The sequence below is a fragment of the Indicator indicator genome, chromosome 30 (assembly GCF_027791375.1).
Source record: "Indicator indicator isolate 239-I01 chromosome 30, UM_Iind_1.1, whole genome shotgun sequence".
Classification (NCBI taxonomy): domain Eukaryota; kingdom Metazoa; phylum Chordata; class Aves; order Piciformes; family Indicatoridae; genus Indicator; species Indicator indicator.
The window spans coordinates 11,498,117-11,518,835 of NC_072039.1; the positions used below are offsets into that span (position 1 = coordinate 11,498,117).

Consider the following 20,719-nt stretch of genomic DNA (forward strand, 5'->3'; position numbering starts at 1 on the left):
GTGCTCTCTGGCTGGGTGCTCTCCTGGCTGGGTGCTCTCTGGCTGGGTGCTCTCTGGCTGGGTGCTCTCCTGGCTGGGTGCTCTCTGGCTGGGTGCTCTCTGACTCGGTTCTCTCCTGGCTGGGTGCTCTCTGGCTGGGTGCTCTCCTGGCTGTCAGTACTTGGGTTCAGACACATCTGTGATCCTGGTGCCATAGATTTGGGTCTCCCAGGCTGAGAGCTGCTCCACAAAGCCCCGGTGAGGCCTGGCGTTGGTTTTGCATTTCAGAACATGGTTCCAGGCTCGCTGTGAACAGAGGGAGAGCAAAGCAGGGTTGGGAACTGGAGCTGAAAGTGAATCTGGGGGTGTGCCATGGAAGCAGAACATGATGGGTGGCACAGCTTTGCATTAACTGCCAGTGTGGGACAGCAAGAGCCTGCAGAGGAGACTTTGCCTACCAAGGCAGGGACAGCCTGGATCTAGATGTGAACTTAGAACCATGGAATGGGTTGGGGTGGAAGGGTCTTCCAAAGCTCATCCAGTCCAACCCCCTGCACTCAGCAGGGACATCCTCCACCAGATCAGGTTGCTCAGAGCCTTGTCCAGCCTCACCTTCAATATCTCCATTAGTGAGGCCTCAACCACCTCCCTGGGCAGCCTGTTGCAGTGTTCCAGCAGCCTCCTGGTGCAGAACTTGTTCCTCACATCCAATCTCAGTCTGCTCTGCTCTCATTTCAAACCATTGGCCCTGGTCCTGTCCCTTGCCCTGTGCCTCCCAGCTGTGGAGCAGTTCCTCTGCAGCCTTTTTGCAGGACCCCTTCAGGTCCTGGGAGGATGCTCTAAGGTCTCCCTGGAGCCTTCTCTTCTCCAGGCTGAACACCCCCAGCTCCCTCAGCCTGTCCCCATAGCAGAGGTGCTCCAACCTCTGATCATCTTCATGGCCTCCTCTGGACCCACTCCAGCAGGTCTGTGTCTCACTTCTATTGGGGGTCCCATATCTGGCCCCAGCCCTGCAGGTGAGGTCTCCCCAGAGCAGAGCAGAGGGGCAGGATCCTCTCTCTCCAGCTCTGGCCACACTGCTTTGGATGCAGCCCAGGCTGCCCTTGGCCTTCTGGGCTGCAGGTGCCCATTGCTGGCTCCTGGCCAGCTTCTCCCCCCCAGCACCCCAAGTCCTTTCCCCCAGGGCTGCTCTCAATCTCCTCCTCCCTCAGCCTGGATCAATACTGAGGATTGCTCTGACAGGTGCAGGACCCTGCACTTGCTCTTGTTGAACCTCATGAGGTCCACCTGGGCACCACCTCTCCAGCTTGTCCAGGACCTTCTGGATGAGTTCCCATCCCTCTAGCCTGTGGACAGCACCACTCAGCTTGGAGTCACCAGCACCACTCAGCTTGGAGTCATCAGCACCACTCAGCTTGGTGTCATCAGCACCACTCAGCTTGGAGTCACCAGCACCACTCAGCTTGGTGTCACCAGCACCACTCAGCTTGGAGTCACCAGCACCACTCAGCTTGGAGTCATCAGCACCACTCAGCTTGGAGTCACCAGCACCACTCAGCTTGGAGTCATCAGCACCACTCAGCTTGGTGTCACCAGCACCACTCAGCTTGGTGTCACCAGCACCACTCAGCTTGGTGTCATCAGCACCACTCAGCTTGGTGCCATCAGCACCACTCAGCTTGGTGTCATCAGCACCACTCAGCTTGGTGTCATCAGCACCACTCAGCTTGGAGTCATCAGCACCACTCAGCTTGGAGTCACCAGCACCACTCAGCTTGGAGTCACCAGCACCACTCAGCTTGGTGTCACCAGCACCACTCAGCTTGGAGTCACCAGCACCACTCAGCTTGGTGTCATCAGCACCACTCAGCTTGGTGTCACCAGCACCACTCAGCTTGGAGTCACCAGCACCACTCAGCTTGGTGTCATCAGCACCACTCAGCTTGGAGTCATCAGCACCACTCAGCTTGGAGTCACCAGCACCACTCAGCTTGGTGTCACCAGCACCACTCAGCTTGGAGTCCTCAGGACCACTCAGCTTGGAGTCACCAGCACCACTCAGCTTGGTGTCACCAGCACCACTCAGCTTGGTGCCATCAGCACCACTCAGCTTGGTGTCACCAGCACCACTCAGCTTGGTGCCATCTGCAGTCTTGCTGGGGGTGCCCTGACCCCACTGCCTACAGCACTGATGAAAGCAGGATCAGCAGAGGGCTAAACAGGACTTCAGAGAGGCCTGCAACTACCTTCAGGCTCTGCTCCCCTGCTCCAGGACTGCTTTCACTGCCTGGCAGTTACTTTGTGTTATTTCATCCTGACACCCTGACCCAATCCTGGGTTTTCTGCCCCAAAATGCTCTTTCTGCCATGGGTGCTGAGTGAGGCAGTGAGGTGTCAGCTGCTGACAGGCAACCAGCAAAGCTGGGTGTGACCTGCCCTGGTCACAGCTGTGACTCTGCAGTTATCCCACTGCATTCATTACAGCCAGCTTAATGAGCTGTTCATCAGGAGCTGTGCTGCACACAGGGCAGGTGCAGCAGTGGCACTGTGCTTGTCTGCAGCTGCCTCCCCGGCCTTGCCCAGCAGCATTCATCTCCCAGCTCCATCTCCATGCTCGGGGATTGCTTAAGCCTAACCAGACCAAAGGTCAGGAGGGAGTGCTCCATGGGTTTGGTTTTTCTAATCTCAGTGATCTCCCAGGCAGATCCTCCAATACTTACTTCTCCAGGTGCTCCTTGGGGATGTCTCTAGTTCCCCACACCCCAACTGATCCCTCACTTCCTGACTGCTGACAGGCTGAGGAGCTGCAGGTCCCAGATCTGCCCTTGCTGTGTCTGCATCTTCCAGAGAGCCAGAGAGCCACTGACTGCTTTGGGTGGGAAGGGACCTTTGAAGCTCATCCAGTCCCACCCCCTGCAGCCAGCAGGGACATCCCCAACCAGAGCAGGTTGCTCACAGCCCCACACAACCTGACCTGCACTGCTGCCAGCCATGGGGCAGCTCTCACCTCTCTGGGCAGCCTGGGCCAGGCTCTCCCCACCCTCAGGGTCAAACATTTCTCCTTCTCTCCATTCTCAATCTCCCTCTTTGAGTTCAAACCATTCCCCCTTGTCCTGTCCCAACAAGCACTGCTCAAAAGTCTGTCCCCAGCTTTCTGATCTCCCCTTTCAGCCCTGCAAGGCCACCAGAAGGTCTCCCTGGAGCCTTCTCTTCTCCAGGCTGCCCAAGCCCAACTCTCTCAGCCTGGCCTCACAGCAGAGAGCTTCCAGCCCTGCCAGCATTGCTGTGACCTCCTCTGACCCTGCTCCAACAGTGCCCCAGCACTGCAGGGGGCTCTCAACAGAGCACAGCAGAGGGGCAGAATCCCCTCCCTGCCCCTGCTGCCCACACTGCTGGGGCTCAGCCCAGGACAGGCTGGGGCTGGGCTGGCAGTGCTCAGTGCCAGCTCCTGTCCAGCTCTTCACCCCCAGCACCCCCAAGTCCTTCTCCACAGGGCTGCTCCATCCCCAACCTGGATGGATACTGGGGGTTGTCCCCAGGACAGGACCTTGCCCTTGACCTTGTTGTGCCTGATGAGGTTCACACAACCACACTCCTTGAGCTTGTCCAGGTCCCTCTGGATGGATCCTATCTCTTTGTGTCAACTGAAGCTCTCAGCCTGGTGCCACCTGCTGAGGGTGAACTCAATCCCTCTGTGTCACTGATGAAGAGGTTAAAGAGCACTGGTCCCAGTACAGACACCTGGGGCACATGGAAGCTTTCAAAGATCTTTGTCCAGACTGCCTGAGGGATCACACAGGAATCTGTTGCCTTGCTTTTTTCTGCAAGGAACAACCTCACCTGCCAGGCTAATCCCTCAGGAAGGTTTTGCCCAGCCAGCAGTGAGCAAGCACTGCCTGGGTGAGCCACAGCTCAGCACTGCCCTGCCAGCCTTCCCTTCTCCTTCTCTTGGCACTTGGTAAAGTGCTGAGACCAACCTGCTGACACCAACTAGGAGATACTGCAAGGATCAGCCTTGACTTTTGCACTGCTTTGTGAGCAGCAGAGGCAAGCAGGAGCAGAGGAGCAGCAGTGTCTGCAGCCCTGCTGGCAGCCTCAGCCTGCAGTTCCCTGCTGGCAGCCAGCAACAGGAAGAGATTTGCCCTTCTGCTGCAAATGTTTGCACAAAATCAGTGCAATGACAGAGGCCCAGCTTGTGTGAAGCTTGGATCAGCCAATCCTCTGGAGATCCCAGAGGAGAAAACACTTCCCAAACCAGGACAAGGTTGCCCAAGGAGGCTGGGGATGTCCCCTCCCTGGAGGTGTTGAAGGCCAGGCTGGATGAGGCCTGTGCTGGTGGGAGGTGTCCCTGCCCATGGCAGGGGGCTGGAACTGGAGGAGCTTTAAGGCCCTTTCCAGCTCAAACCATTCTGTGAATCTCTGAATCCCTCCTGGGCCCATTCCAGAGGTCTCCAGGGTCTGTCAGTGGGAGGGGGCTGCTTCTGGAGAAATCAGGTAGGAGTTCAGCAGAGTGCTGATGCTGAAGTCAGTGGTAAACCAGAGCCCTGCAAGCTCTGCATTCTGGATTTCCCCTGGTGTTAAGTGTTGAGATTAACTCCAGCAGCTTCCAGTTACTCTCTTCCTCAGCTGCAGGAGAGCAGAGATGCTGAGTTCTGTAAGCACAGCTTCAGGTTTTACAGCCCCACAATTAAGCAGGGAAATGCAAGAGCACCAGAGGTCAGGACCTGGGGATCATGCCTAAGCTACCTCCTGCAATCTCATCTGTTTGTTACCTTCTCAGCTGAGGTAGTCTGCAGGAAATCACCTTCTGCCCCTCTGCTGTGCTCTGCTGAGACCTCACCTGCAGTGCTGGGGCAGCTCTGGAGTCCTCAGCACAGCACAGACAGGGACCTGTTGGAGAGGGGCCAGAGGAGGCCACAGCAGTGCTGAGAGGGCTGGAAGCCCTCTGCTGGGAGGCCAGGCTGAGAGGGTTGGGCTTGGTCAGCTTGGAGAAGGCCCTGGAGAGACCTTCTGGTGGCCTTTCAGTATTTGAAGGGGGCTACAGGAGAGCTGGAGAGGAACTTTTCAGAAAGGCATGGAATGACAGGACAAGAGGTGATGGCTTCAAGCTGGAAGAACCTCGATTTAGATTAGACATTAGAATCATGGTAGGAAGGGACCTCAAGGCTCAGCCAGTTCCAACCCCCCTGCCATGGGCAGGGACACCTCACACTACAGCAGGCTGGCCACAGCCTCATCCAGCCTGGCTGCAAACACCTCCAGGGATGGAGCCTCAACCACCTCCCTGGGCAACCCATTCCAGGCTCTCACCACTCTCATGGGGAAGAACTTCTTCCTAACATCCAATCTGAATCTCCCCACTTCTAGTTTTACTCCATTCCCCCCAGTCCTATCACTCCCTGATAGCCTCAAAAGTCCCTCCCCAGCTTTCTTGGAGCCCCCTTCAGATCCTGGAAGGCCACAAGAAGGTCACCTCAGAGCCTTCTCTTCTCCAGACTGAACAACCCCAACTCTCTCAGTCTGTCCTCACAGGAGAGCAGCTCCAGCCCTCTGATCATCCTGGTGGCCCTTCTCTGGACACCTTCCAGAGCAATCCTTCCCCATGAGGGTGGTGAGGCACTGGAACAGGTTGCCCAGAGAAGTTGTGGAGGCTCAGGGCCAGGCTGGATGAGGCCTTGAGGAACCTGGGCTGGTGGGAGGTGTCCCTTGCCCATGGCAGGGAAATGGAACTGGAGGAGCTTTAAGGTCCCTTCCAACCCAACCCAACCCATTCTATGACAGAGTGCTGAGGCTTCAGGACCAGAGCCAAGCTGCAGTGCCTGTGGGCAGTGAGCTGCTGAGGTACCTGCAGGGAGAAGTGGCAGGAGTGCATCAGGTAGGCCATGGCCACGGTGCTGCTGCGGCTGATCCCCAGGCTGGAGAACACCAACACTGCTCCATGAGCCAGCTGAGCATCTGGGGAGAGAGAGGACAGCCACAGATCACAGCCATGAAAGGACAGCCACTCCATGCAAGAGAGATGTTGAGGTGCTGGAAGGTGTCCAGAGAAGGGTAACGAGGCTGGGGAGAGGTCTGGAGCACAACCCTGTGAGGAGAGGCTGAGGGAGCTGGGGGTGTTCAGCCTGGAGAAGAGGAGGCTCAGGGCAGACCTCATTGCTGTCTACAACTACCTGAAGGGAGGTTGGAGCCAGGTGGGGGTTGGGCTCTTCTCCCAGGCAAGCAGCAGCAGAACAAGAGGACACAGTCTCAAGCTGTGCCAGGGGAAGTTTAGGTTCAAGGAGAAAGTTCTTCACAGAAAGAGCAATTGTCCATGGGATGTGCTGCCCAGGGAGGTGGTGGAGTCACCATCCCTGGAGGTGTTCAAAAAAGGATTGGCTGTGGCACTTGGAGCCAGGGTTTAGTTAGTCCTGAGGTGCTGGGTGATAGGTTGGACTTGATGAGCTCTGAGGTCCTTTCCAACCTGGCTGATTCTATGATTCTATGATTGTATGACCATGCCCAGCCTGCTGTGGTCAGCATCACAGCAGCTACACAAACTCCTCCCTCAAAGCTTCAAAGGGTTGAACCCAAGCCTAAGTTCTGTACCATGAGGGTGGTGGAGCACTGCAGCAGGTTGCCCAGGGAGGGAGCTGAGATATTCAAGGTGAGGCTCAACAAGGCAAGGGGGAACCTGAGCTCGTGAATGAGGGATCCAAACCCTGGAATGAGGGATCCAAACCCAGGAGTGAGGGATCCAAACCCAGGAGTGAGGGAGCCAAACCCAGGAATGAGGGATCCAAACCCAGGAATGAGGGAGCCAAACCCTGGAATGAGGGATCCAAACCCAGGAATGAGGGATCCAAACCCAGGAATGAGGGATCCAAACCCAGGAGTGAGGGATCCAAACCCAGGAATGAGGGATCCACACCCAGGAGTGAGGGATCCAAACCCTGGAATGAGGGATCCAAACCCAGGAGTGAGGGATCGAAACCCAGGAGTGAGGGAGCCAAACCCAGGAGTGAGGGATCCAAACCCAGGAGTGAGGGAGCCAAACCCAGGAGTGAGGGATCCACACCCAGGAGTGAGGGAGCCAAACCCAGGAGTGAGGGATCCAAACCCAGGAGTGAGGGAGCCAAACCCAGGAATGAGGGATCCAAACCCAGGAGTGAGGGAGCCAAACCCAGCAATGTGGGACCCAAGCTTAGGAGTGAGGAACCTGAGCTCATGAACAGGTTCTTTACTCTGAGGGTGGTGGAACACTGGAACAGGTTGCCCAAGGAGGTGGTTGGGGCCCATCCCTGGAGACATTCAAGGTGAGGCTCAAGAGGGCTCTGGGCAACCTGAGCTAGTGGAGGATGTCCCTGCTGAGTGCAGAGGGGATTAGACTGGATGAGCTTTGGAGCTCCCTTCCAACCCAAACCATCCTCTATGATTCCAAGTGTTGTACATTCAGGCTGGAGCAATCAGCTCTCAAACTGGAGGTGCTTTGGTTCCAATCCCTCACCCCTCCTGGGGATCACCAGCAGGAGGCAAGGACACAGCAGGGAGGGCTCTGGTTTTGTGATGGTTTTATGATGAGTACTTTGCAGTGAAGATTGCTGTGGTCAGCAAACTCCCTTCCTACCAAAGCCAAGCTCAGGGATGATGTCAGTTGCTCCTCACCATATTAACTCTGCTCCCTCTGCCTAGAAGGCTACAGATTTTATTAATAACCTTTGGAAGTCTTCCCCTGTCCCTGCAAAGCAGGCAGCATGACTTCATCTTCTTAGAGCATCCTCAAAGCCTCTTTTTGTTTTCAGTGGTGTGGAGTTTTGTTGGGTTTTGATTCATTTTTTTCCCCAAGCACTGAACCAGGGTTTTCTAACTTCTTTCTACCAGGAGATTCTAATTCTGTGCTAAAGCCTGAGGAGAAATGGCCTCCTGCCTACAGACACCTGTCAGGAGGATGTCCCAACTCCTCTCAGAGTACTTGGAGAGCTTTAGGCCATACCCATTCCAGTTTAAGTCACCTACTCTAGACTGTAAACAGCTGGGGTATGAAGTCATCCTTTCTAATCACAGAATCACAGCACCACAGAATGTTAGGGGCTGGAAGGGACCTCTGGAGATCATCCAGTCCAAGCCCCCTGCCAGGGCAGGGTCACCCAGGGCAGCTCACACAGAAACACATCCAGAGGGGTTTGGAAAGGCTCCAGAGGAGACTCCACAACCTCTCTGGGCAGCCTGCTCCAGGACTCTGTCACCCTCACAGTGACAAAGTTTTCCCTTCTGTTCCCATGGCACCTCCTCTGCTCCAGCTTGCCCCCAGTGCCCCTTGTGCTGTCCTTGGCCATCCCTGAGCAGAGCCTGGCTCCAGCCCTGCACATCTTGATCCCCAGCAATGAGGGCAGCCCTCAGGCTCCTCTGCTCCAAGCCCCAGCTCCCTCAGCCTGGCCTCACAGGAGATGTTCCACTGCCTGCAGCAGCTCTGTGGCTCTGGGCTGGACTCTCTCAAGCAGTTCCCTGAGGTCCTTCTTGAACTGAGGGGCCCAGAACTGGACACAATATTCCAGATGTGGCCTCAGCAGGGCAGAGCAGAGGTCCTGCACTTGGACTATAAGGTCTGTGGGGACAGGATGGTCTTTCACTTTTGGGCCTGTACAACACTCAGCTCAGCAGGGCCTTGTTCTGCAGCAGGGGTTTTAAGTGAAACAGCCTGGTTGGACACCATCAGAGGAGGAAGCTGCAGGAGCTGTGCCTGCTCTGCTGCTGCCTGCACTGAGCTGCAGGGTTTTTCTTGCTCTCTCTGATGTAATCAGCTGAAGGCAGGTTTGTGCTGCCCAACCTGAAAGTCTTCCTAGACCCTGTTGTGAGTCCATACTGCAAATGACAAAGCTACCTCTGGAGGCAGGTTCCTAATGCCTGTCAGACTCCTGCTCACATAAACCTCTGGTGGTCAAAGATTTGGGCTGGAAGGAGGCAAAGGGTTGTATGTAGGGGGCTGGAGCACCTCTCCTATGAGGACAGGCTGGGAGAGTTGGGGCTGCTCAGTCTGGAGAAGAGAAGGCTCCAGGGAGACCTTAGAGCAGCATTCCAGTACCTGAAGGGGCTACAAGAAGGCTGCAGAGGGACTGTTCCCAAAGGCCTGCAGGGACAGGACCAGGGGCAATGGTTTGAAATGAGAGCAGAGCAGATTGAGATTGGATGTGAGGAACAAGTTCTGCACCAGGAGGCTGCTGGAACACTGCAACAGATTGCCCAGGGAGGTGGTTGTGGCCCCATCCCTGGAGATATTGCAGGTCAGGCTGGACAATACTCTGAGCAACCTGATCCAGTGGAGGATGTTGTTTGGACTGGATGAGCTTTGGAGGCCCCTTCCAGCCCAAACCATTCTATGATTCTATTTGAGAACTAAGGAGTGGGAGGAAATCCTGTGCAGCCCTGGCACACATCCTGCAGCAAGGCCTTGTCAGGTCAGGTGGGAAGCTCAGTGTCAGTGAGGTGTTAAGAGTGAGCAGAACTCCCTTGCAGAGCCTGGCTCAGGCAGGTGCTCTGCCAAACCTCCTTTCTGTCCATCAGGCTTGGGGAGTGAGGCAGCTCTGCTATCTGTTAGGTGTGGGCTTGCTTGGGAGGATCCTGAGCTGCAAAGATTCCAACCCTCCTGTCTGAGCTTCCTGCTCAGGCAATTGCAGTCACTCCCAACTGATATCCCAGAGTGAGCAAGGTGTCAGGAATTCCCCCTCAGGCAGAACTCACCTATGAAATGACAAATGGTGGCAAAGGAAGAAAAGAGATTTGCTTCAAGTGAGTCTGGAACAGCTATGTGGAGATGTTTGTCACCTTCTGCCAACCTGGAAAAGAGCAGGCAACATCACCTGGGCCAGAGGAGCAGCTTGGAAAGCTGTGTTTGTTGGAGCTGAGCTGCTGAGTAGGTTTGTTGTCACCCAGGAGGCTCTCATCATGGTCATCATCAACACTAGGGCAAGGGATTTGTTTTGGTGGGACAGAGAGCTGCTGGCCACACAGAATTAGTTTAATTGCTGAGTTCCCATTCCACCTGGGAGCAGCATCTTCACTACAGCTTCCTTCAGCTCAGAGCTCAATGGAAACAGATGAGCTGACAGCAGGAGAGCCTTCAGTGTGTGTGCTGGCAGCCTGGTGGACATAGCCCTCACCTCCCTTCAGGTAGCTTTCCATGACCACATCCTCCTCCCCCCATGAGCCCTCAACTCAGAGCAAGAGCCTGGTGAGGAATTTCTGAGATGTTCACATCCCAGCAGGACATGCAGAGGACACCAGAAGATTACCCACAGTGCAGAGACCTTTGGTGTTCTCCTCTGGAGCCAAAGGCATGAGATAGATCTGCTGGGACTCATGCAACTGGATCTGTTGCATGCTTTAGAGTAGAGATTAGGAAGAAATTGGAGAGACATTGGAACAGGTTACCCAGGGAGGCTGTGGATGCTCCTCCCTGGAGGTGTTCAAGGCCAGGCTGGATGAGGCCTTGAGCATCTGTGCTTGGTGGGAGGTGTCCCTGCCCATGGTAGGGGGTTGGAACTGGCTGAGCTTTAAGGTCCCTTCCAACCCAACCCAGGCTCTGGATCTATGAAGCTGTGCTTTGTGTTGGACATCACCTTGAGAAAGGCCACAGGGTTTGTCCCTGGCAGAAATGGCATTTCCAGCATGGCTACAGACTGTGCTGGATGGTCAGGGCCAGAAAGGTGACCATCAGGGATTTAGCTTGCCACTGAAGTGCTTGCAGGATTTTGCTCTGAAAGCCATTCAGAGCTGTAAGCAACTTCCAAAGGATGGTGGCATGTGAGAGACTTCATCTCACCTAATCCAGCCATGGCCAAGGGCTGCAGGATTGCATTGCTGCTCTGCTAGCTCTGGAGGCTAGAAAAATGAGCAGGAAACAACACTCAGGTCTGCAGTGAACCAGGGAGTTGTCCTGGAACTTCCTGGGCACTGGCTCCTCTGTGTGCTGTGCCACCTCCCTTCCTTCACAGGCAGAGGCACTCCTGAGGGCACACCTCAGGCTGTTTAACTTACAGTGCTGCAGGCTGCTCAGAGAGGTTGACTTGTGCTTTGATCTTCAGATCCTTTAGGATTTGTTGCTCACAGGCCTGCTTGAAGTTGCCCAGATATAATTTCCCAGGCAGTATTTCTACAGGGTATGGCTGGAAGTTGTCTAGCTCCTGTTGGAGAAACACCAGGGGCTCACTTTAGTGTGAATTCACTCCTGAAAGCTTGGTGAGGTCCTAAACAGAAGGCATCAAGAACTGAACCTGCACTTAGCCAACAGCCCTGGACACATTCTGGTGTAATGATTCAGTCAGTCAGTGAGGGTGGGGAGACACTGGCACAGGTTGCCCAGGGAGGCTGTGGCTGTCCCCTCCCTGGAGGTGTTCAAGGCCAGGCTGGATGAGGCCTTGAGCAAGCTGTGCTGGTGGGAGGTGTCCCTGCCCATGGCAGGGGGCTGGCACTGGATGATCTTGAAGGTCCCTTCCAGCCCAACCCATTCCATGACTTTCTGAGTGTTGAGGTCTCTGCTAGATTTAGTGAGAATCATTAAAAACATTGCTGTCATTGGGGCAGTACTTGAAACAAATTCCAGCTGAACAGGAAGCAGAAAAGGAAGAGACCTCTGGAGCTCATCCAGTCCAAGCCCTGCTCCAGCAGGGCACCCACAGCAGCTTGCCCAGGAGCACAATGCCCAGGGGGGGTTGGAAGCTCTCCACACAAGGACACTCCACAACCTCTCTGGCCAGCCTGCTCCAGGCCTCCAGCACCCTCACAACAAACAACTTTCTCCTCCTCTTCACATGCAACCTCCTGGCTTCCACTTTGTGCCCTTTGCTGCCCCTTGTGCTGGCCCTGGGCACCACTGAGCAGAGTCTGGCCCCAGCCTCTTGCCCCCCACAGCTCCTTTAGCTCTTGCTGAGCATTGCTCAGCTCCCCTCTGGGGCTGCTCTTCTGCAGGCTCTCAGCCCCAGGGCTCTCAGCCTTTGCTCCTCACAGAGCTGCTCTGCTGTCCAGCACTCTCTAAAGCTATCCTAGATGTGAGGAGAAGGTTATTGCTTCTCAGAAACTGAGCAGATCAATGTTTGTAGGTGAAACCAATCAAGCAGGATACCAGCAGAGGGCTGTTCCCTCCCTGGGCCTGCTGAAACAATGTACCAGATCCATTGGGATCCTTCCCAATGGAAAACTCTACAGGCATGGATCCCAGTGCTTGGTAGGAACTCTGCTTCTGTCTGAAACACCTCCTGTGTGCCATGCCAGACCACCACTTGGGAGAGAGGAACCTGCTTCTTTTGGTCACTTGCTGCTCTTTAGTTATCTGTAGTCTCCAGAGGGGCAGTCTGGGGTTATCAGAGCAACCTCCCCAGGCTGCTTTTATCAGCTTGCTGCTTTCATGCAATAGAGAAGGGGGGAAAGGTGAAGTGTGGCTATAAGAGCAGTAGTGGGGAGGCCCAGGGCAAGTAGACTCACTCCAATTACAGCTGATTGCTTTGAAACTCCTTTCAACTGAGCTTCACACCACCAGTTCACCCCAACCCATGAGCCAGCAGCAGTTGAATTTGAATGCTAATGTCTTCTACTTGCAAATGGGTCTCCTCTCACCTGAGGCATCCACAACATCTTCTGAGTCCTCAGGAAATGGTAGCAGGCTGAGAACCTTCTGTATCCTCCCCTCAGCACCAGCACTGGGTGTGGAGTGAAGAGCTCCAAGCCCTGGGCATGCTGGAGGGCAGCTCCTTCCCCAGCAGCTGAGGAGATCCAAAAGCCAGGGCAGGTTCAGAGAGTCTCCACCTGCACTGGGGGTTAGCTCTGTCCCACTGACACCAACTGCAAAGTCCCTTCCATTTCAACCAGTGGCCTGTAGGCAGCTGCCTTAGAAGCCAGGCTGACTCTTCAGCTGCTGCTGCAAGCAACAGTTAGGGAGCCAGGCCTGGGGTTTTGGAGCTTAAGAACATATTCAACAGATGGAAAACCAAAGACCAGGGAATCCCACCATAGTGGGGGCTGGAAGTGACCTCTGGAGACCAGGGCACCCACAGCAGCTTGCCCAGGAGCACAATGCCCAGGGGGGGTTGGAAGCTCTCCACACAAGGACACTCCACAACCTCTCTGGCCAGCCTGCTCCAGGCCTCCAGCACCCTCACACCAAGGGAGTTTTTCCTCATTGTGCTGCTTTTCTCCTCTTGTCCTGAGGATGTATTCCTCTCTTGGTTGCTTTTGTAGCTCTAGATAAGGTATTTTCCCCTCCCCATTATCCCTGGGGAAATGCTGGGAGTTAGTCTACTCTGATGAGACCACACCTGGAGCTCTGCATCCAGTTCTGGAGCCTCTGTTACAAGAAGGATCTGGAGGTGCTGGAAGGTGTCCAGAGAAGGGCCATGAGGATGAGCAGAGGGCTGGAGCTGCTCTGCTATGAGGACAGACTGAGAGAGTTGGGGTTGTGCAGTCTGGAGAAGAGAAGGCTCTGAGGTGACCTTCTTGTGGCCTTCCAGGATCTGAAGGGGGCTCCAAGAAAGCTGGGGAGGGACTTTTGAGGCTGCCAGGGAGTGATAGGACTGGGGGGGATGGAGCAAAACTAGAAATGGGGAGATTTAGATTGGATGCTAGGAAGAAATTCTTCCCCATGAGGGTGGTGAGAGACTGGCACAGGTTGCCCAGGGAGGTGGTGGAAGCCTCATCCCTGGAGGTTTTTGCAGCCAGGCTGGATGTGGCTGTGAGCAACCTGCTGTGGTGTGAGGTGTCCCTGCCCATGGCAGGGGGGTTGGAACTGGCTGAGCCAAGCTTGAGGCCCCTTCCAACCCTGACAATTCTATGGTTCTAGAATACTGTGCTATTATGTCCTTAAGTCCAATATTTTTAATTTTCTGGGATCCTTTTTCTTTAGGCAACAGAGGAAAGGATCACAAATCATTTGGGTTGCTAAAGCCCTCTGAGCTCATCCAGTCCAACCATTCTCCAACTCTACCAAGGCTGGGGCTAAATCATGGCTCTCAGCACCACATCTCTGTGGCTTTCCAACACCTCCAGGGATGGGCATTCAACCACCTCCCTGGGCAGCCTGTTCCAGTCTTTGAGAGCCCTTTCAGGGAAGAATTTTCTTCTAATGTCCAACCTAAACCTCCCCTGGGACAACTTGAGGCCATTTCCTGTTGTCTGTCACTTGTTCTGTGGGAGAGAGACACTCCTCTGCCTGGCCCCAGCCTCCTCTCAGGAGCTGTAGAGAGCAATCAGGTCTCATCTCAGTCTCCTCCAGGCCAAACACTCCCAGCTCCCTCAGCTGCTCCTCCCCAGCCCTGTTCTCTAGACCAGGAGAACAGCTTCTTTTCCCTTCTCTGGACCTGCTCCAGCTCCTCAATCTCCTTCTGGGAGTGAGGAGCCCAAACCTGAACCCAGAACTCATGATGTGTCCTCACCAGTGCCCAGCACAGGAGGACAATCCCTGCCCTGCTCCTGCTGCCCACACCATTGCTGATCCAGGCCAGGCTCTGGTGACCTCCTTGCCCACTTGGGCACTCCCTGGCTCCTCTTCAGGTGTTGTCAACCAACACCCCCAGGTCCTTTTCCCCCAGGCAGTTTCCAGCCACTTTGCCCCAAGCCTGGAGCCTTCCTGGGGTGGTTGTGACCTAAGTGCAGGTGCTTGTGACTGAAGGCAGAGGTGTCATAAGCATTTTAATCCTCCCCTCAGTCAAGGACATGATGTGAGATGGCTGCTCCCCCTCCTTCTCCCAAGGACCTGGAGCTGCTGGAGCAGGTTGGGAGGAGGCCACAAAGATGATCAGAGGGCTGGAGAACCTCCCTTATGGAGAGAGGCTGAGCGAGTTGAGGCTGTTCAGCCTGGAGAAGAGAAGGCTCCAGAGAGACCTCAGAGCAGCCTTGCAGTACCTGAAGGGGCTCCAGGAGAGCTGGGGAGGGACTTTGGACAAGGGCTGGGAGTGACAGGATGAGGGACAATGGCTTTGAGCTGGGAGAGGGGAGACTGAGACTGGAGATGAGGAAGAAATTCTTTGCAGTGAGGGTGGGGAGACACTGGAACAGGTTGCCCAGGGAGGTTGTGGCTACTTCCTGGCCTGGAGATGTTGAAGGCCAGGCTGGATGAGGCCTTGAAGCAACCTGTGCTGCTGGGAGGTGTCCCTGCCCATGGCAGGGGGTTGGAACTGGATGATTTTGAAGGTCCCTTCCAACCCAACCCGTTCTGTGACTCTATGAAGCCCTCTTGCCTCCAGCTGTGTCTGCTTTTGACCAGCACAATGGAAAACCACTTTGGATCCTTCACAGCCTCCCCTGCTGCTGCCTCCTCACTGAGTCTTTATGAACCCCTTGCTTTGTTCACTCCCAGCTTTTGCTCTTAACAAAATGATGTCAATCTCTGCTAAAACTACAGTGACCTCTGTAAAGCTCCCAGGAGCCAACCCAGCCCTCAGGAGTGGTTGTGCCCCCAGCAGATCTCCTTGCCAAAGGATGTGTGAAAACCAAACACTTCCATGGGTCAGGGAAGGCTCAACAATAAGATGGAAAAGTTTCCAGCACTTCACATCTCTCAGTGAACTGCATCAAATCACTCCCCCCCTGTCACAGGCAGGTCTTGTTGAATGTGACAATGTGAAAAAGCCTTTTGTAGCCCTCAGAGAAGGAAGGACTGACTCTGGGAGCACATGGAACCCGAGCTGGGCTTTGCAGTCTCTGGAGCACTGCTCCCTGAAAGGCAAACGTTGGGCAAGCCCCAAAGCAGTGACCTGTGGACAAAGACAGAACTCATTCCTCATGTGTGACAAAGAGCTTCAGAGGGATCAGTGCACACATAGGGAACCAGGCCTGCCAGGAGTGGGTTTTGGAAGCCTAAGAACATATTCAACAGATGGAAAACCCAGAAGCATAGCACAGATCCCAGAATCTCAGCATGGAGGAGTTGGAAGGGACCTCTGGAGATCACCCAGTCCAAGCCCTGCTCCAGCACATCACCCACAGCAGCTTGCCCAGGAGCACAATGCCCAGGGGGGGTTGGAAGCTCTCCACACAAGGACACTCCACAACCTCTCTGGCCAGCCTGCTCCAGGCCTCCAGCACCCTCACAACAAACAACTTTCTCCTCCTCTTCACATGCAACCTCCTGGCTTCCACTTTGTGCCCCTTGCTGCCCCTTGGCCTGTCCCTGGGCACCACTGAGCAGAGTCTGGCCCCAGCCTCTTGCCCCCCACAGCTCCTTTAGCTCTTGCTGAGCATTGCTCAGCTCCCCTCTGGGGCTGCTCTTCTGCAGGCTCTCAGCCCCAGGGCTCTCAGCCTTTGCTCCTCACAGAGCTGCTCCAGGCCCCTCAGCAGCTTTGCAGCCTCCCCTGCACTCTCTCCAGCACTTCTCTGTCTCCCTTGAACTGGGGAGCCCAGAACTGGACCCAGCACTCCAGGTGTTGTCTCCCTAGGGCAGGGGGGGAGGAGATCCCCAGATATTTGGGTTTTCAAATCAAGCTGGGTTAAATCTGCTTCTCTTCCAATAAGTTCATTAACATTAAATGAGGAATGGCAGCAACATCTGTGCAGCAGTGAGGCCTTCCCTGGCAGGGGTCACACATACCTTTTTCTTTCTCCTCTTCCTCATGGTCACAGCAGTCCAAGGAGCTGGTCTCACAGTCATACACCACACAGTATCTGACACACCTCAGCTCCTCTGAATCTGGTACCAGATACTCTCCTGTGGGACTCTGCAAAAATCACAGAGGGATTGTGTCAGGAGCACAGCTCCACTCTTCTGTGGCATCAGAACTGCTGACATCTTGCTGCAGTAGCTCTGCAGCATGGGTTTGGGGCTATGCCTGGCCTTGGTGCTGAAGAACTCCAGCTGGTGGATGTTCATCAGTGCTGTTCCCCAGGGCTCAGCCTTGGGACCAGTTCTCTTTAATGTCTTTATCAATGACCTGGTTGAGGGGGTTAAGGCACCCTCAGTTTGCAGATGGCACCAAGCTGGAGTGGGTGTGTTGAGCTGCTGGAGGACAGGAAGGCTCTACAGAGGGATCTGGACAGGCTGAGGCCAATGGGATGAGGTTCAACAAAGTCAAGTGCTGGGCCTTGACCTTGACTCACAACAACCCCATGAATGCTCCAGGCTGGGGGCAGTGGCTGGAAACTGCCTGGTGGAAAAGGACCTGGGGGTGCTGATCAAGAGTGGTTGAAGCTGAGCCAGGGAGTGCCCAGGTGGGCAAGAAGGTCACCAGAGCCTGGCCTGGATCAGCAATGGTGTGGGCAGCAGGAGCAGGGCAGGGATTGTGCCCCTGTACAAGCACTGGTGAGGCCACAGGTTGTGTAATGGGTTCACTTTTGGGCTCCTCACTCCAAGAAGGACATTGAGGGCTGGAGCAGCTCTAGAGAGGAGCAACGAAGCTGGGGAAGGGTCTGAAGAAGAGGGCTGGGAAGGAGCAGCTGAGGGACATTTTCCCTAGGATCAGGTGTCAGAAGGAGAGGAAATGGCCTGAGGGTTAGGGTTAGGGTTAGATTGGAGGTGAGGAAAAATTTCTTTGCTGCAAGAGTGGTCAGGGATTGGCACAGGCTGCCCAGGGAGGTGGTGGAGTCCCCATCCTGGGAGGTGAGTTCAAGAAACCTGTGGCCATGGCACCTGGGGCCATGGTTCAATGACCATGGTGGTGTTGGGTTGGTGGCTGGACTGGCTGAGCTGAGAGGCCTTCTCCACCCCAGACAATCCTGTGACTGAGCAGCAGTGACGCAAACCACACTGGGTAGCTTCAACAGCCACAGAGGTGATGGTGCCAGGACTGCCCCTTGAGAGGCAAGGCCACAGAGTCTGTGCTCTTGTGCAATGTTTTCCTGCTGTGCAGCTCCATGTGCCAACCTTTGGGCCACTGAACCCACCTTTGCTTAGTGACAGAGCACACCCCCCCCAGTGGCAGGAATGGAATATGGTTGAAACAAGAAGGGGGGAAGTTGGGGCACGGCCTGGGGGGAGGTGAAACCTATTTGGGGTGACTACTGATTGCTAAATCCAGGGGTGGTTGACACAGAGGACAAGCTCCTCACCTGCAGGATCCTGCGAGCTGTCACAATGTGGCTCTCGGCGTACTCACGCTGACTGCGGGCATCTGAAACAGCCAGCAAGAGACAGCCCTTGGCTGGATGCATGTCTTAAAGGTAAGAAACCCTCGTGGTGATCCAGCCAGGGGCAGCACAGGCACTGAGAGTCTAACCTGGAGAAAAGGAGGCTGAGGGGAGACCTTCTGGCTCTCTACAGCTGCCTGAAAGGTTGGAGTCAGGTGGGGGTTGGGCTCTTCTCCATAGAATCAGTCAGGGTTGGAAGGGACCACAAGGCTCAGCCAGTTCCAACCCCCCTGCCATGGGCAGGGACACCTCACACTACAGCAGGCTGGCCACAGCCTCATCCAGCCTGGCCTTAAACACCTCCAGGGATGGAGCCTCAACCACCTCCCTGGGCAACCTGTGCCAGTCTCTCACCACCCTCATGGGGAAGAATTTCTTTCCAACACCCAGTCTGAATCTCCCCACTTCCAGCTTTGTTCCATTCCCCCCAGTCCTGTCACTCCCTGATAGCCTCAAAAGTCCCTCCCCAGCTTTCTTGGAGCCCCCTTCAGATCCTGGAAGGCCACAAGAAGGTCTCCTTGGAGCCTTCTCTTCTCCAGACTGAACAGCCCCAACTCTCTCAGTCTGTCCTCATAGCAGAGCAGCTCCAGCCTTCTGATCATCCTCATGGCCCTTCTCTGGACACCTTCCAGCATGTCCATATCCCTCTTGTAATAGAGGCTCCAGAACTGGATGCAGTACTCCAGGTGGGGTCTCAGCAGAGTGGAGCAGAGGGGGAGAATCCCCTCCCTGGCCCTGCTGGCCACACTTCTCCTGCTGCAGCCCAGGCTCTGCTTGGCTCTCTGGGCTGCAAGTGCTCACTGCTGGCTCCTGGTGAGCTTCTCATCCCCAGCACCCCCAAGTCCCTCCCCTCAGGGCTGCTTTCCAGCCAGTATTTGTGCTTGGGATTGCCTCGACCCAGCTGCAGGACCTTGCCCTTGGTCTTGTTGAACCTCATGAGGTTGGCTTGTGCTCACCTCTCCAGCCTGTCAAGTGACAAGATGAGAGTATCAAGTATCAAGTGACAGGATGAGAGGAAATGGCCTCAGGTCACCCCAGGGGAGGTTTAGATCAGACAATGAGGAACGATTTTGTTCCCAACAGGGTTGTCAAGACCTGGAACAGGCTGCCCAGGGCAGTGGTGGAGCCCCCATCCCTAGTGGGGTCCCAAAGCTATGGAGATGTGGTGCTGAGGGCCATGGGTTGGTGGTGAGCTGGCAGTGCTGGGTTAAGGCTTGGACTGGATGATCTTAAAGGTCTCTTCCAACCACAATGATTCCATGGTTCTGTGATTCTCTAGCAAGAAAGAGATTATTTCTTTTTTAGAAACTGGGACTTCCTGATGTGTATGTAACAAACATCAGCACTGACATAAGTCTATGTGCCTACAAAAGCTGCCAGCATCTTTGGCCTTGACCCAAATGTGGTACAGCACCAGTCCCATGCTCCATTCTGCTCTGCCCTGTGGCATAGCCTACCCCCCAATCACTGAGTCTGCTCTGACACCTTGAGGTCCAGCACCTCTGCCTCTGTGCTGCCCCAGGAATGGGAAGTGGGAGACTGGAGATATCCCAACCCCACTCCTAAACTGGCTGACTCCTTTGCCAAAACATTTAACAGAATTGCACTGTAATGTTGCACCCTTTGAGGGGTATTGGCACTATGCAAGATGCAAATGCTTTGTGCAATGGTCAAGGAATCCTGTCCACCTCTAAAACCCCTGGGAGCAGTAGAGGAGAGGGTGGATCACTAGGATGGAGCACAGCAGGGAGGGCTGGAGCAGGACCAAGTCATGGCATCTCAAAGTGGATAGAACCACAGAATTGTTTGGGTTGGAAAAAACATTTTAGACCAGTGGTTTTCCTGTAACTCCTAAATTCTGGATAATTTAGGATAATAGAAAGACCTTCTGGTGGCCTCTCAGTACTTAAAAGGGATGATGAGAAAGCTGGGGACAGAGTTTTAAGTAGGGCCAGTTGTGACAGGCCAAGGGGTGATGGTTTAAACTAAAAGAGGGAGATTCAGACTGGAGAGAAGGAAGAAAATTTTACCCTGAGGGTGGTGAGACCCTGGCTCAAGTTGCCCAGAGAGGTGGGAGATGCCCCATCCCTGGAACCATTGCAGGTCAGGTTGTTAGGGGTTCTGAGCATCCAGCTCTGGTTGGGGATGTCCCTACTGACTGCAGGAGGCTTGGATTAGATGGCCTTGAAAAGTCCCACCCAAACCAGCCTGATTCTATGATAAGTTTAGGCATGAGTGAAAAACTTCAACTGCAAGTCGCCAGCAATTCCAGGAAGTAATGTGTGCCCGCCCTTGTGTGCTGGACCCCACAAAGCCCGCAGCTGCCCACCGGTGCCTGGTGTCATGCCACTACCCAGCGCAGTTCCTGGGCCCGGCCGAGGCAGGCCACAAGCCGTGGGCTTACCCAGCAGGCAGAGGTAGTTGGGCTCCGCCAGCCGGGAGACACGCCGGTACTGGTTGAGGAGGTTGTAGAGGTAGCTGGGCTCGCACAGCTCTATCCCCATCCTGCTGCAATCACCAGCCGTGCGACTGTCACCGAATGTGTTCCCCGCAGCCCCGGCCGGCCGCCGTGCCCAGGCCTGAAGCTGGCTGCCCGGTTGCTAGGGACGCGCAGCGGTAGCTAGGGGTGACGTCACCGCAGATCTCGCGAGACTTGCGGG

General features: G+C 55.0%; 1 protein-coding gene across 1 annotated transcript; it reads right to left on the reverse strand.

Moving 5' to 3' along the window:
* Window positions 1–153: 153 nt before the first annotated feature.
* STYXL1 (serine/threonine/tyrosine interacting like 1) lies at window positions 154–20,563 on the reverse strand. Its single transcript, XM_054394238.1, has 9 exons — window positions 20,464–20,563; window positions 17,982–18,043; window positions 16,528–16,654; window positions 15,603–15,656; window positions 12,564–12,709; window positions 10,989–11,134; window positions 9,693–9,787; window positions 5,824–5,933; window positions 154–285 (listed from the first exon to the last, which is right to left on the reverse strand). The coding sequence occupies exons 1-9, from the start codon at window positions 20,561–20,563 to the stop codon at window positions 154–156; spliced, it is 972 nt and encodes a 323-aa protein (XP_054250213.1).
* Window positions 20,564–20,719: the final 156 nt, after the last annotated feature.

Coding starts and splice junctions, on each gene's coding strand:
- STYXL1 (XM_054394238.1), bottom strand. CDS start 20,563: ATGGGGATAGAGCTGTGCGAGCCCAGCTACCTCTACAACCTCCTCAAC. Junction 15,657..16,527: donor GGAAGAGGAGAAAGAAAAAG/GTATGTGTGACC, acceptor TTTGCCTTTCAG/GGAGCAGTGCTCCAGAGACT. Junction 5,934..9,692: donor CACCATTTGTCATTTCATAG/GTGAGTTCTGCC, acceptor CTCTCTCCCCAG/ATGCTCAGCTGGCTCATGGA.